This window comes from Protomyctophum parallelum (assembly GCF_964188405.1).
Source record: "Protomyctophum parallelum genome assembly, chromosome: 16".
Classification (NCBI taxonomy): Eukaryota; Metazoa; Chordata; class Actinopteri; order Myctophiformes; family Myctophidae; genus Protomyctophum; species Protomyctophum parallelum.
Window position 1 is genome coordinate 33,905,438 of NC_139711.1, and position 16,995 is coordinate 33,922,432.

A 16,995-nucleotide genomic window follows, 5' to 3' on the forward strand; every position below is an offset into this window, starting at 1 on the left:
TTATCCTTGACTTGTTTGTATTAAGCTATACTACGAAGTACTGACATTCCCTGAGAGTATCTCCTCTATTATGGGTTGTGATGTCGTTGACAAAATAGGTGTGACATTATCATGAGTGACATCATTTATGTACCAAATATGGAGTTCCACACTGTTCTATATTTGGGACAGACTGATCAGTGATCAGATGAATACCAATATAAGACTTATTGCCTTCCTGCTGCAGTGACAAGTTGATAAACAACAGAGTTTCAAGCAGAGAAGAACGTCACATAATGCCGGATTGGGTGGAGGCTGTTTATGTTGGAACCAGCCTGGGCTTTGCTGGTATATTCTACTACTACTACAGAAAGCATATGATGACAGTGGACAAACTCAACAACGCTCCTCTGTTGTCCTTAGATGGAAGTCTCACAGACATTGTGAACACCAGTCCAGGGAAGTGTCTGCCGTATGTTGTCATTGAAGGGACGGTGCAACCTGTGGGAACGCCTCTAATGAGTCAGTTCCAAGAAGACACTGCTGGAGTGGTTCACATGGTGCTGCTGAAGGAGTACAGCATCGTGCAGTCCAGGGACCAGACATGGAGACACAGAGAGCAAGTGCTGCATGAGAGAGTGAACACAGTGTCCTTCAGTCTGCTGGGATCAGACCAGGCGACTATCAGGGTGCTGTGTCCGCTGAACGCCTCCAGGTTAGACATGGACACCATCCATGAGAAGTTCCATGAGAAGTTCCACCAGGCCACTTCTGGCTTCTCTGACATCATAGAAGGACAAAGGACGAAGCCTATAGGGCAACTAGAGACAGAGCAGATGCTGAAGGTGGGCACTACACTTACGGGCATTGGAGAGTTGATCCTGGACACTGATCAGGTCCTGAAGCTGCGTCCTCCGGCCGATGGTTCAGAGTACTTCCTGACCAGAGCGGATATCCATACACTGCGAATGCAGCAGGAGAGCCAGGCGCGAGAGATGAAGGTAGTGGCCGCTGTGCTCGCCGTGGCCGCGTCCGCCGTTCTGCTCTGGGTGGGCAGGCGGCAGGGGCGTCATTTGGGCCTCTAGGGTGTTGCCATGGCAACACCCTAGCGATTTCATAAAAATAAAAATAAAGTCAATGATGCTTTTTTTTTTTTTTTTTTGGTTGTTGGTCAGGCCCTTTTCCTTTTTGCGTGCTCAAATAAACATCCATATGTTGTTTTTTGTACATCTTGTTCTTGTGATATGTGATCAGCGCATTAGTGCATCTGCACATGCAGGCGCAGTGAGATGATCATGACACATCGATCAAAGGCACGTCGCACGTGACGCACGTCACTCACCTACTGACCCCCTCACACAGGTTGTGATCGTGGAGCGGAAGCACAACAAAAACGCGTAAAAAAAAAACAAACAGATAGGCTCATCTTCTCTCTAGCTCTAGCCTCTAGTCAAGACAAAAAAATGAAAAGAAAACAGTTGGCATTAGATGCTTTTTTCAAGAAAAAAGAAAAAAACAAGAACAACTCAAGTTCCCCATCCACAAGTTGCAGTTTCGATGTTGACACTAACAACAACAATGCCGACCACTGCGACCAGACATCAACAACAACGGCAGCAAAACCACCACCGGCACCAACATTAGCGACAAGTTCAAATTCAGAAATTCAGTGACATTATCATGAGTGACATCATTTATGTACCAAATATGGAGTTCCACACTGTTCTATATTTGGGACAGACTGATCAGTGATCAGATGAATACCAATATAAGACTTATTGCCTTCCTGCTGCAGTGACAAGTTGATAAACAACAGAGTTTCAAGCAGAGAAGAACGTCACATAATGCTGGATTGGGTGGAGGCTGTTTATGTTGGAACCAGCCTGGGCCTTGCTGGTATATTCTACTACAACTACAGAAAGCATATGATGACAGTGGACAAACTCAACAACGCTCCTCTGTTGTCCTTAGATGGAAGTCTCACAGACATTGTGAACACCAGTCCAGGGAAGTGTCTGCCGTATGTTGTCATTGAAGGGACGGTGCAACCTGTGGGAACGCCTCTAATGAGTCAGTTCCAAGAAGACACTGCTGGAGTGGTTCACATGGTGCTGCTGAAGGAGTACAGCATCGTGCAGTCCAACAAGGAGACATGGAGAGACAGAGAGCAAGTTCTGCATGAGAGAGTGAACACAGTGTCCTTCAGTCTGCTGGGATCAGACCAGGCGACTATCAGGGTGCTGTGTCCGCTGAACGCCTCCAGGTTAGACATGGACACCATCCATGAGAAGTTCCACCCGGCCACTTCTGGCTTCTCTGACATCATAGAAGGACAAAGGACGAAGCCTATAGGGCAACTAGAGACAGAGCAGATGCTGAAGGTGGGCACTACACTTACGGGCATTGGAGAGTTGATCCTGGACACGGATCAGGTCCTGAAGCTGCGTCCTCCGGCCGATGGTTCAGAGTACTTCCTGACCAGAGCGGATATCCATACACTGCGAATGCAGCAGGAGAGCCAGGCGCGAGAGATGAAGGTAGTGGCCGCTGTGCTCGCCGTGGCCGCGTCCGCCGTTCTGCTCTGGGTGGGCAGGCGGCAGGGGCGTCATTTGGGCCTCTAGGGTGTTGCCATGGCAACACCCTAGCGATTTCATAAAAATAAAAATAAAGTCAATGATGCTTTTTTTTTTTTTTTTTTGGTTGTTGGTCAGGCCCTTTTCCTTTTTGCGTGCTCAAATAAACATCCATATGTTGTTTTTTGTACATCTTGTTCTTGTGATATGTGATCAGCGCATTAGTGCATCTGCACATGCAGGCGCAGTGAGATGATCATGACACATCGATCAAAGGCACGTCGCACGTGACGCACGTCACTCACCTACTGACCCCCTCACACAGGTTGTGATCGTGGAGCGGAAGCACAACAAAAACGCGTAAAAAAAAAAAAAACAGATAGGCTCATCTTCTCTCTAGCTCTAGCCTCTAGTCAAGACAAAAAAATGAAAAGAAAACAGTTGGCATTAGATGCTTTTTTCAAGAAAAAAGAAAAAAACAAGAACAACTCAAGTTCCCCATCCACAAGTTGCAGTTTCGATGTTGACACTAACAACAACAATGCCGACCACTGCGACCAGACATCAACAACAACGGCAGCAAAACCACCACCGGCACCAACATTAGCGACAAGTTCAAATTCAGAAATAGAACAAGATTCAGATTCAGACGACGATACAGCACCGGATTCAAGTTCAACAACAGTTACAGCGGCGGCGGCAGCTGCTGCTGCTGCTGCGGGGCCAGGGGATGGGGTCACACTCACTGCCTCAACAGAAGGACTAGTGCAAACAGGAGCCGCCACTGACATTAGTAAGTCAAAAAATGACTCTCCTGTGCAACCTCATGTAACAGTGTTTCCAGTCACAAATAAGAGACGCTTTTCTGCAGCATATTACAAGTTGCATGATTGGATTGAGTACTCCGTGACTTCAGACTCAGTCTATTGTTTTGCCTGTCGTCACTTCAGCAACGACACCCTTTTGCCAGGGGAAAAGAGGGGGTGTCGATTTTTCATGGACCAGGGAATGGGATTTAAAACATGGACAAACATGAAAACCAAATTTCAAGACCATGTGGATGGTAGGAGACACAGAGGGGCAGTGCTGGCGTGGAATAATTACAGGGCTGTTTGCGCAGGCCAGAGGGAATCTGTTGCTTCTCAAATTGTCACTAACAGAACGGCGGAGGTACAAGAAAACAGGGCTCATGTTAAAACCTTGTTTAAGGCTACAGCGTTACTTGGACGCCAGGGACTGCCTTTTCGTGGGCACAATGAAAAGGAGAGCTCTACCAATAGAGGAAACTTCCTTGAGTTTGTTGATACCCTTGCAGGAGTTGCAGCTGAATCTGATGTGGCTCTGAAGTCTAAGGAAAAGAAATATGGCTATTATACTTCCCCTGAAAGTCAAAATGACATGATTCAAGTGATTGGGGATAGAATCAAAAATACAATAACCAAGGAGGTAAAGGAGGCACAATATTTTTCCATATTAGTTGATGAAACGAAAGACGTCTCAAAAAAAGAACAACTTGCAATTCTCTTGAGATATGTGCATAATGGCATTGTTAATGAACGTGCTATAGGCACCTTCTATATGAAGGACCTCTGTGCTGAGTCGCTGGCTACATTCATTTGTGAAGAAATATCTAGAGCTAGTTTGGACATGCAGTTATGTATTGGCCAGTGTTATGATGGAGCCAGTGTAATGCGTGGGTGCATGAACGGTGTCCAGGCGAAGATCAAAGAAAAAGTTCCTCATGCCGTGTATATCCATTGTTACGCACATCGACTGAACCTTGTTCTTGTTGATACCATTCGGGACATTCCAGAGGTGTCCGAATTTTTCAGCATTGTGCGGCAAATGTATACCTTCATTGCAAATAGCAACACCCGACACCAGCTTTTTATGGACGCTCAAACTCACCTGAAGCAGAAGGTCCTACAACTGGAGCGCTCAAGTGACACCCGCTGGTTATATTGGTACAGAGCAGTTAATAAAATTAAGCTTCGATATGAGGCCATACTGGCTACACTGGATGCAACTGTACAATCCCACCGTGATGGGTCGGCTGAGGCTCTAGGATTAAAAACGCATATGGAGACGTTTACCTTCATTGTGCAACTTCATGCCATAGACAAGATTCTGGGCGTCACACATACACTATCAGAGCAGCTTCAAGAACGTGGCATTGCCATAAACAAAGCTACTGGTCTCATCCGCAGCGTCAAACAACAGCTAGAGAGGAACAGATCACAAAGCGAATGGGAGTCTACAGTAAAAAAAGCCAAAGCATTTGCTGCTACAGTTGATGTGCCCGTGGATCATGTGGATGCAGGCAGCACCCCACTCGCCCGTCCTACGAGGGTACGCACAGTGTCAAAACTGCTTGCTGGGTTTGTTTGCTGGGCCAGCAGTGGACAAAGAGAGCCAGAGAATGATGACATGCATAGGAGGCTCTATTTTGAAATTATAGATCGATTTATTTCAGAGTTTACTCGCAGATTTACACAGAATGAGGCCCTCCTGCAGTCCATAGAGGCATTCGATTCAAGCAGCCCCAAATTTCTGGATGCCGACATGATTGACGACTTTGCAAGTCTGTATGACATCCATGTTGACCGCACCTTGCTCCCATCTCAATGTTACACAGCACAAGGATATTTAACGCAAAAGGATGGCAGCATCTTGTCAGCCCTTGAAAAGTTAGATGCTCTGCCAACTGGCTTCTCTGAAATTAGAAAACTTTTCCGGATTGCAGCCACTTTACCTGTAACAACAGCATCCAATGAGAGATTTTTCTCTGTATTGAAAAGAGTCAAAGATTATCTCCGGACTACGATGGGCGACGAAAGGCTTACACACCTGATGTTAATGGCAGTGGAGCCAGTATTGGTCAAATCGCTCAACTTAGATGACCTGGTCACAGACTTTGCTAAACTACGACCCCGTCGTTTTCCCCTCATGGACTGAGTCTCAGCTGCTGCCTGCTGGTATCAAAGGTAAGAATCATTTGTATTTGTTTAATTTATTCTGCTAGCCTGCATGCATGTATCGCTGTTGATTGTTTACTTAATGATTGAATCCAATGAGTGGGACTACAGGCTTCTAATACTGCTCAGTATTGTGTTGTGTGGAATTCAGCACCTTGGATAGCAACGCTATCTGTTGTGATTAGACAGATGTGCGCTGCGAGCCTGTGGTGCCTCAGTCAGACAGCAGATAAAAACGGGGACAGACTGACTGACCGACTGACTGGCTGGTTGCTTTTCGTGGTTGTAATAGGAACTTTCTTCTCTTCCCTTTTCCATTCTTCCTTATTAATCCACAGACAGAGTCTGACAGACTCGAGCAATGATGGAAGAGGAAGAGACAGTGACAGACAGCGAGAGAGAGAGAAAGAGAGAGAAAAAGAGACTCTTGAAGGAGCGCCCAAGAGCTACAATTTATAAATGCCATAAACGTTATCTGCGGTGCCTCCTTGGTTTATTGATTGACATTAACATATATTGTATGGCTTAATAAATACATTTATTTTGAAAACAGACAGTAGCCTGGCCTTGGTGTGTTGTTGTTTAGTCTTTCAATTAATTATTTCATTAAGTTCACTCTCATTCATCCTAGCGCATTATTACTGTGCTGTTTATTGTTTGTTTTGGGGTCAGGTCAGGTCTCTCTATATTAAATAGGTTTGCTGTTTTGAAGTATGTTGGCACACATTCACAATGAAGTAAAGTATAGTTAAGCTCAATAATGGTTGTTGGTCAGGAGTGCCCTTTTCCTTTTTGCGTGCTTAAATAAACATCCATATTTTGAAAAGGCTTATGTTGTCTCAAGCCCTTTGCGCACATTGACACGTTACAATTTAGCCTTTAGACCCGCAAGAAACCGCAAAAAAGTAAGTAAAAACCCGAAAAAATGCACGCGCGCTGCGCGCGCGTGCATGACCGTTCGCCCCCGCAACACCCTAGCTTTTGGTCTAATTACGCCACTGGCAGGCGGTACTACCGCACACTGAGGGACCGCTGGGAGAGCCAACGACTGAGGAGGGAGTTTGAGAGACAAGACAGTGGTCCGGCGACAGAGAACGATTGCGTGATCTGCCTCAGCCGGCCGCGCGGCTGCGTCCTGCTGGACTGTGGACATGTGTGCTGTTGCTTCAGCTGCTATCAGGCACTGCCACTACCTGCTGCCTGTCCCATATGTCGACAGAACATCAGGAGAGTAGTGCCTCTCTATCAGGCGTGACACACATTAAGGAAAACCTGACCGAACACGACTCGCTCACTGTATAACAAAATTAAGTAAAAACTTCTATAGACTGAGACTTAGGGAAACATTTTTCCTTTTATTTTATCATGCTTATAAAGTGCTCTGTGCTCAAAGTGCAATTAAAAGCAAATGTTTCGGTCCTAAGACCTTCGTCAGTGCTATATGATTTTCACAGACAAAGAACTTGCTCTTAAAGAGCTCAAACAATACAGCTCAGGTGCTGGGAATTACTAATTGGTGACATCACCTGATGGTGGGGCGTGGACATTACAGAATAGATATACAAGTTCATACAGTTATATAGGAAACACATAGTTCACAGTTATTGAACAAGTTAAGAAATCTAGAAGAGGGGGTGATTTAGACACTAAACTCCTCCAAACAGAATCTAGATGGATTTTTGAGTGGTGCAAACACTCCTATAACCAGGAATGTCCACATGTATCATGTATCTTGTATCAGTCATCATGAGCATGAGTGGTGTGCGCATGCGTGAAACCAGCAATGGCCAGCAATATCCGTGCGTGTGTGTACAATGCGCGCCTCACATCTTGTGCTAAATAAATAGCGTCAATGCTAGCGAGCTAAAATATAGCCATCCTTGCTCTAGAAAGCACCAATGTTTCCATCTAGACCACCGGATAATCAGCAAAGACCTCCGAACATCGCGCTAATTGACCAAACCATGGAGAGATCCGTAGATTAGGAGTTATTGAAGCTTTTAGTCTGCCTGTATAATGGGAGGTGGACGGCAGCTCGCATGCGCGATCCGGTCTAGGAGGTATGCTAAAGAAGGAAAGGCCGACCCAAAATAATAATGAAAAAATAGTTGTCAGCGACGCGGATTGATATCCATAATAGAGAGAGAGAGAGAGAGAGAGAGAGAGAGAGAGAGAGAGAGAAGAGGGGGAGAGAGGGGAGTTGCACCACTCGGTTCACACAGGTGTGATTCTTTATTTACAGTCTGTCAATCCAGGTGGCTTGAACGAAGATCTCTCACTCCAGTGCTACCTATAGAGAAGTTATTTTCAAAAAGTGTTTTGTATAAGACTGTCAAAATGTGGTGTATGCAGTTTGCATGAGTGCATGGTTTGCATTTGGTGCATGGTGCAAATGGCCCATATTGGTTGGATTGGCGATGCGACGTAGGTGCATGTGAGGGCCACTTAGCAAACCTCTAGTTTTTAATATTATCTCTAATGGATGCCAAGAGACAGTAATTAATTCACATTATATCAATTTGTCCCTGCATGGCACTGTATTCACTAGTGACCCCACACAATTGGCAGGGAATGGCACACTAGGGGATGTGGAGTATGTCAATGTGGTCACACTACAGACGACTCCATTTACCCACTTCCATCCTGCATACATTTTATGAGCAGCAGGCAAAAGTCATAGCAATTATTGGCTTAGGAATGCAACAAAAAAGAGAAATCATGAATTCAAGGCTTCATGGGGTGTGTAAGTAAAATACGTCGTTTTTTGGGGGGTGAACTATCCTTTAACACGATACATGGATACATTTGAATGGGTCCATGTTGGGTGACAGTGATATGCCATTATAACATGACACACTCACACTCGCTGTTATGAATTCTAATCAGTTAATCATCATCAGCAGTCGATCATGGCTAAATGAGAGAGAGAGAGACAGACAGACAGACAGACAGACAGACAGACAGACAGACAGACAGACAGACAGACAAACTCAATGTCTGCTGAATGAAAATCTTGCCACTGCAGAACTAATTAAGTTAGTAGCCTATACCTTGTCTGTCTGTACAGCTTTGTGCATATGTCTTCTATTAGCATAATACTCCTGCTGCCAAATTCGTGCTTCTCAGTAGCACACCCACATTAGCCCACCTATGGACCTACAAGAGAGAACTTACATCTCATCCTCGACTGGAAGCCAATTCCCTTGGCTTGCCTCTGAGCACTTCCCTGTAAGCTGTCACAAACAAAGCGATTTTCACAGCCAAAAGGCTAGTTCTCAATTATTCGCTTTATTGATCAGGAGACCGTCTATGTGCAAGTCAAAGAATGTTTAATCTCTGGAAAGAAAGAAAGAAGGAAGAATCACACCCGTGTGTTAAGTGCGGGGTGCTCTTATATATCATCGTACATCATCCATTCATTGTCAATATTGGGAATTTGTGTAGGACAAAAAGAACCGATTTGATCGTCTACAAAAATGCACCAAGTCTCTGTCTGTGCAGTACGTCTGTCTGTGTGTAATCCACGTAACTCGAGAACCGTTCACAACACCGACTTCAAATTCGACACACACGTTCCACACCACCGCAGGGGGTGCAGTGGCCAGTGTCGAGTCGGTTGGACCCACGGTTGTCCATAACCGCCCCAAAAAAGGCACATACAGAAATCTCCATATGGGTGGAACAGGTACTCTGCATTTCCGTTTGTCCAGAACCAGCACAAAAGCCTCATTCCAAGTAGGCCACTGCCCAACGGGCACCGCTGTAGAGGCTCCAACGCAAAATATTTGCATGGTGGGGCATGCATTTCCAACTTGCATCGTTCCAAGTAGACCAGTGCCCAACACCGCTGCAGAGGCCCCACGGGCGCCACAGTATATGACGTAAATTCTCCATTGATTGTCAATGGGAATTTAATGTTTGTGTAAGACGAAAATCTACACTATAGCTGAATAATATAGGAGAGGCTAGCGCCCTGCGGCCCCTCAAAAATGACGATTTTTGTTACTAGAAATATATTTATTATAGGCACTCAAAACGGAATAATCAAAGCATTCCATAGATTTCATTTGACTTCACACGTTGGCATGTGCAATTCAGAAGCACACATATAAGGGGATATTAATAAACGGCCATCGTCATAAATGCGATGAGGTCAGCACATTTGGGAGTGGATATGGCTGAATTTATCCCAAGGAGTGTTTTTCGTTCAAATGGAATGGGTTCAGAATCATGAAAACCCTATAGTTTGGCACGTCACATTCTACTTAAAGTATAATGAAATTTAGAACATTTTGCCTGTTAATGGTACCCCAACTTTCAGCAGCTGTCAAAAGTTCCCCTAGGGTGGCTGAATAGAAACCAATGTGGGATATGTTAGTAGACACCTTTATAAACACATAATACATTGGTGAAAACAATTATTTGTATTCCCAGATTTTACATTATTATGACAATATTCTCTGAACAGTACGTGTTTTGTGTTTGCAAAACTGTGGCTCTAATAATATAACATTTCGGACAATCTTGCTTGATGATGTGCATAGCAAACTGATGGTTCCCAAAGCACAATTTTGTTTCCATTTGGGCAGCTTCAATTTTTTACGCACCAACGAGATTGTATAGTCATGGTCAGAGATGTTCTATAGTCTATACCATTACCAGCGCAGGGGCAGCAATGTAACGGCTCCCAGCTGCTGTTGTGAGGGGGGATGAAAGCTATTCCAGTCCCTGTGGGTTAGTCACGTGTCTGTCCTCGGGGAGTGTTTAGTTTGGGGACCGGTCGAGGGGAGAGCGAGCGAGCGAGCGCGCACCGTTACGCACTATCTGTTCTTATTCTGAATTAAAAGCATCTTTGAAAATAACCCCGGCGGTAGTTAGTTGAAGCAGATCGATGTTGTTAGTTAACAGCGGTTTGGCAGATACACAGACAGGGTGAGATCAACTGCTCGGTAAAACTTCATGTTCATAGCGGAACGGCAACGCCTGTCACTGTGTCCATCATCTGAATCATTTCGGCGTGTGGCGCGGTTGCCACTATTTCAAGTCAACATAATCGAGGTAGGCTGCACTTCTTTATATGTGAGAGTGGGCATATTCATTCGAATGTTTGAAAATGCGCACGCTGTAATGTAAGGGGAATTACCGCTACAATAATCGAACTGTAACAGTAGAATAGACGAGGCAAATGCGTATGCATGCTGTTGGATGATTGATGCGTTCCAGGCGGGTTTACCAATGTGTTCAGAATCATGCACGCCCGATGAAATGAGAGAAAGGCGTCCTCTCAAACCTATAGTTTATATGGTGCGTCAGTTTCAGCATTGTTGACTACTTGACTTTATATTTATGCTTTGTTTTGGTTGCAAAACCATTTGAACTTGAACGTGGGTGTTTTCAGTGACTTCTGACTTGTCTGTCATGCCTAGCTCTACAGTAGCCTATAGATGACAACAGTATTATACCCTAAGGGTAATACCGCTCACCTAGGCTATTCCCTGCAGGATTATTTTCTGTGGCATTTCAAAGGTCAACGGTATGGTAATTTAATTAGAAGTAACTTAACCTTTCCTGTGCTTTATGATTCCTTCATGTTGTCCCATTCTATATGGAAACAAAAGTCACCTGAACTCAAGACTATAGGAAAACCCTGACAGACAGCATCAATACCCAATAACCCATAGGCCAATAATACACATTACATGTTGTGTTCATTTAAAGGAGCTGTAAGTGATATTCGTTTGTGATGATTTGCATTGTATTATAAGCTATAGTCTGATTATGAATTGAATACATAGGACCATAATGGAAACATGGCCATCAAGGCTTTTTTGTGTTATCCTTGTAGCATTATTGTACTCTCTGTAATGTTTGCAAACTGTACCATAAATTATTGATTAATACAATCAATCAATCAATCAATCAATCAATCAATCAATCAATCAATCAATCAATATTAATCATTGCTATAGTGTTTCTGCAGTAACAGTCTCCCCATCTCTTCAGCTCTGTAGAAACAGAAAATACATTTTCAGGTCTGGATAACAATTTCAACCAATCAGGAGAGAGATAACTCATGTACGATATAGGAAAGTGAAGTATAAAATGGGGAATGATGAAACGAAAAAACAAAACAAAAAAGAACAGTCAAAATTGGAGCTGGAACAATACAATCTATAATAAATATAGGTTGTCTCTCCTGACTGTATGAAATTGGCAACCTGAAAATGTCTCTTCTAAGTCTCCTATTAGAGCTGGACAGATGGCGAGACCCCCATTACGGAGCAAACACACACAAAATGAATACTATCAGAATATAGAGCTTTAACTTTTTAACAGAAAATGTTTTATTTGAATCCCTTTTAGTGAGTTTAATAATAATAATAATAATGGATTTTATTTATAACGCACTTTATATTCGCAAGAATCTCAAAGTGCTACAGAGTGAATAAAAGCAAAAGAAACAACATACCATTAAAAACATCTAAAAGAACAGTAACATTAAAACATAAGGGCAAGGCTATAAAAATGCTTTGGTAAAAAGGAAAGTTTTGAGTCCTCTCTTAAAAGTTTAGTCCGTTGAGTTAAAAGGACACTCAGAGTGTTGCTGTGGACTGTAGGCCCTGAAGGCGTGTGTTTGGCGAGACAATGCACTAGTGGTGTCATTAGAGCTACTGCAGGCCTGCACTCCAGAAAGGCCTAGTATAAAGTGTCACAAACCGCATCAATAATGCATGACCCCAAAACAATGCAGAAGCAGGAACACTGGGTCCAGTGCACAGTTAGCACAATTATCACATAATCGCCATTATGAGATAATCACAATTATTTTAGATAATCGTCAGAATTGTTGAAAATGTTGAATACATTTTCCTAGCAGATACAAGCTTACAACATGTTGCAATGCATTGTGAGCTTGTAGGTCGCTATTTCAGCTAATCATTTTTTCTACTTTCTTTCTTTTAAGTGTAACATTAGCTCTGTTCCATACCCTTCCTGCTTTCGATTCTGCAAATTTCTGCCCTGCAGTAAGGCTATGGGACAAACGGGGTTAAATCTCAAATCGAAATCAGACCAGCCTCTCCTCTTTAGTGGAAATCTCACGAACGTTTGACCTACTCACCAATACAAACACGGGTTGTGTCAATAGAAAGCCTACTTTCCTTAGTGGAAGCACTCTGAGCCCCCCACCACACGTATAAACGGTACTTTTTGGCCAGAAAGGGAAAAATATTCTCTATGAGGCAGTTCTCTGGGCAATATCAGTAGAGGGCGCAGCGGAGTAACTAAAAATGTTTTTTTTCCGGTGGAAACAAAATCCCCTTTTGGCCAAAAAGTACAGTTTATATACGTGTGGTGGGGGGCTCAGAGTGCGTCCACTAAGGAAAGTAGGCTTTCTATTGACACAACCCGTGTTTGTATTGGTGAGTAGGTCAAACGTTCGTGAGATTTCCACTAAAGAGGAGAGGCTGGTCTGATTTCGATTTGAGATTTAACCCCGTTTGTCCCATAGCCTTACTGCAGGGCAGAAATTTGCAGAATCGAAAGCAGGAAGGGTATGGAACAGAGCTAGTGTAACATTATTAAATATGGCCTATTTTGGCCAGAGTACATTATTTATTTTGATTATTGATTCCGGACATTGTCAGTTATTTGTATATTTAAGTTTTGCCCAGTTTTCCCAGTTATACCTTTTTTCTCTCTCTCTCTTTACATATTAATTCATTTTGTAAGTAAAATGTCATGATCTTGACAATCCTATGTGCCTCATACTTCCGTCTGCATACTTGCTTTAGAATTCAGGTTACTCAGCAACTCAAAACTCCTGACTAACTTTAACTCTGTGGATGTAAAAAAAACGTAAGTTTTCCCTGTTCTTGGCGTTTATTAAACAAACATTGAACTAAAGACAAACATTACACCTGTATACCGGTATAGGAGGAGCTAGCAGCCCTCAAAAATGACAATCACGTAGAATGTTACATGCTCAGCATTCACTTTAAGCCTGGCATCCCTATTTTGAGTGAACATTTGAGATAAGGTAGATTGGCTATTTTCGCTATTCTTAGTACGACAGTATATAGGGCGGTTTGGTTATAGTGACACTTTTTTTCTATGGACTTTGCAGTATATTGCTTCAACCATTGTTGTGACCGTAGGTCGCTTTTACTATCTAAGGGTCCATATGGTCACTCCTCGTGACATCACACCTCCAAATATGGTCACGCCTCGTGACATCACGCCTCATGACATCATGCCTCCATATATGGTCACGCCTCGTGACATCACGCCTCCATATATGGTCAGGCCTTGTGACATCATGCTTCCACATATGGTCACGCCTCGTGACACGTCACGCCACCATATCCGCCACTACATCTCCATATATGAAGATCACGACACTGACCTCATCTAACCCTGGATAACCATACATGGAGAAGACTGGATCATATCACCTTGATCTGCATATATGTAGCCAGCCAGAAACTATCCATCTGACCTCAAACCTCTGTGGTTAATGAGACAGGTCTCAGCACATGGGCCAGACCCATAGTGACAGTACCGCTGGCTGAGTGAATAAAGCTGACACCCTCATTCATCATACATCTACACAGGGTGCCGCCAGCACTCACCTTCCATCCCTGTCTCTGCTTCTATCTCTATATTTCTTTCTTTCTTTTTCTTTCTTGAGCACTGGGGGCTGCCCTAATCTGGTGAATACTAAATCACCAATATAAATATGACAGTCGACAGTCAACACGACCTACATAACATAACATAACATGACCTACCATCAGCATAACCTGATGGAATAGAATGACCTACCATACTGTAACACACCATGATCTACCGTAACACAGCAAGCTACCTGCCGTAACAGCATGGCCTGCCATAACACAGCATAACCTGTTGTTGTTACAACAGGTTATGAACAACAGGTTATGCTGTGTTATGATAAGTAATGCTGTTACGACAGTGTGGTAATAGCATGACTTATAACACAGCTCCTGAATGCTTCCTGGTGCGTCTCACCGGTAGCCAGCCCTGACTTAGAAAATTCTAAACAGGAAGTTGGAGTTCTATTCCCCATTTAAAAAACAATAAAACAAACAACATGCCAGACCAACTGCTGTTAAAATAACCTCCCTGGTTAAGTGCAGCCAAAGAGGGTTTACTCCTGGAAAAACAGCACAAGTTCAAACTTGAGGTGGCACCGGCTGTTGACAGACTAAAAACAAAATAAAACATCATGATGAGTTTCCTCTGCAGTTCAACTCGGAACTGTGAGCACATGAGCAGAGAACTCAATGGACAACCTTACTTGGCAAACGCAACAATATGTAGATAATTTGTTTGTTTTCTTTGATTGATCCCCACACATTTTCAGGTCAGGATACCAATTATGTCCAATCAGGAGAGAGAACTTGTACAGGATAAGCAAGTAGAATTGGAAATGGTGACACGTCTCTAAATGTTTTGATGAATTGAACATGGTGGACCCTCTTGTAAACAAGTGTAATGCTTAATTGGGTCGTCCACTCACAGTTAACAGTCTTTGTATTGAGTTTGTGCTTGAAATGTACTGTAATTGTGCAAACTGTTAATAAATATTTCAATCAATCAATCAAACACAAAGAAATGAGCAGACACAATTGGAACTGGAACACTATTACATTTAAATTAAATGGATACTCTCTTCCTGATTGGCTGAAATGTGCAACCCACCTGAAAATGTATCTACATTATATCCTAGCAATAATTAGTGTCAGAATATAGTTTTAACTTTCTCTTTTATTTATGGTGCGTCTCTCTCACCGGTAGGTACTGTAGACAGGGAGAGATGCAGCGTGAGCAAAGACCTTGATCAGGTCTCAAACCCGCAACGAGCTGTCAGGCTACATGGTGCATGGACCGCTAGGCCAGCAGTGCATGCAGGCGAAGCTATAGCATTTTAAACAAAAATAAATGAAATGTATTATTATATTATTTTTTAAATAGCTAGATAGATCAACATCACGGCAGGTCATGCTGTTAGTGGTATTAACACATGCCATGGTGTTACAGCTCTGAATGCATGCATTCTGTTTTCATTTGGAATCAGCATTGCAGCTTACATTTGTGATTAATTGCAAACTAGACTAGATGTGCACATGTAAACCATTGATAGAATCAATGCTGTCAAACTATAAGGAAATGTTTGTTTTGAAATATTGTGACATGAGGGGCCATGGGAAACAAAAGGCATGCAATAGGCACCAAACAAAAACATGTGAGTAAGTAGCGCAAGCCTCCAGTCTTCATGTTGATTATTCCATAGCTCTTATCATGATAATATTATTTTGAAATCACTTCACATATCCTTGAATTGTATTGAAACTGGCTAAATGGAATATCTTATTTCTGTTTGGAAACCTTTGTCGAGAGCAAAAAAGATTAGCCTTCTTTGTATATCAGAGATGTTTACAGTAAAATACATCTTTCATTTTGTTTCTACATAGATTTTCTAAACTCCCACGTCAAATAGGAATAACAAAAAACCCAAAGCATTATGTCAACAGAAAAAGAGGCATTTTCTAAATTTGTGCTGCTGCTGTCATCTCAAGGCAATTGTCTGTGTTTCTGCGTGTGCCAAGTGCAGTTCATTCAAACTGCTGGGTGTGATTGTGTGATTGTGTGTGTGTGTGTGTGTGTGTGTGTGTGTGTGTGTGTGCGCGCGCGCGCGCATATATAAAGTGTTACTTTTCCTATCTGGAAGGTTGAAGTGATGACAGACTGACAGCACAGCCTCAGGATAAAGCCTGATTTAGCCTATACTAGTTGTACGAAGGCAAACCACGACGACAATAGTTGATCTACAAGTTCCCAACGTGTTGCATCGCAGCTTGTAAATCAGCTATTTTCGGGGCAGGACAACAACAGTATAAACAACAGTATAAATCAAACTTATGCAGGTTGCACCTGTCTTACAGTATACTACAGTGAGCACCCAGCACACATACAGTATAGCTCTGAAAGCTCATTAGCAACATCACATTACGACCTTCAGATGGCGTGTCATAGTTGTGTTACCACTCATCAGGGTTTTAATATTCAATTACCAAGGCTCATTTGGACTCAAGCTGCGTTAGATTGGATGTGTGAAACCTAGTGATTGATGAGCTATGTAATTATGCACACACTGTGGCACTGGCCACTGAAGTTGTAGCAAAAAAGCAAGGCAGTTACCGTGTAATGTAGATGCAGCTTACTTACTTGCTGTGTCGTCATCAGTGGGCGATGTTGTTAAAACTAGAGATGTCCCGATACTCTATCGGTATCGGAAAAGTATCGGCTCGGCCCTTATTTGGTCATATCGGTATCTGTGAATATGCCAGTCTAACCACCGATCCGACACAGGGGTAAGCGGTTGACACTATGGCAGGTAAATAGGTTGGAGAATGTGGAGTTTGCTTTCGAGTTGCCCAAACTGC

At 43.1% G+C, this 16,995-nt stretch overlaps 3 protein-coding genes across 3 annotated transcripts in view; all 3 read left to right on the forward strand.

Moving 5' to 3' along the window:
- Positions 1 to 275: 275 nt before the first annotated feature.
- Positions 276 to 1,064, forward strand: LOC310873763 (mitochondrial ubiquitin ligase activator of nfkb 1-A-like; the record flags this gene model as incomplete). The annotated part of the gene is made up of 1 exon (XM_083786316.1): positions 276 to 1,064. One exon carries the CDS (start codon positions 276 to 278, stop codon positions 1,062 to 1,064), a length of 789 nt encoding a protein of 262 aa, XP_083642442.1.
- A 759-nt stretch (positions 1,065 to 1,823) lies between these two features.
- LOC310873764 (mitochondrial ubiquitin ligase activator of nfkb 1-A-like) lies at positions 1,824 to 6,782 on the forward strand (the record flags this gene model as incomplete). The annotated part of the gene is made up of 3 exons (XM_083786317.1): positions 1,824 to 2,564; positions 4,873 to 4,901; positions 6,533 to 6,782. 3 exons carry the CDS (start codon positions 1,824 to 1,826, stop codon positions 6,780 to 6,782), a joined length of 1,020 nt encoding a protein of 339 aa, XP_083642443.1.
- A 3,540-nt stretch (positions 6,783 to 10,322) lies between these two features.
- LOC310873119 (putative E3 ubiquitin-protein ligase MID2) overlaps positions 10,323 to 16,995 on the forward strand; it is a 184,093-nt gene continuing 177,420 nt past the window's right edge. The window contains exon 1 of the mRNA XM_083785420.1: positions 10,323 to 10,585. The gene's annotated coding sequence lies outside the window, so the exon portion shown is untranslated. The remainder of the gene's footprint in view (positions 10,586 to 16,995) is intronic.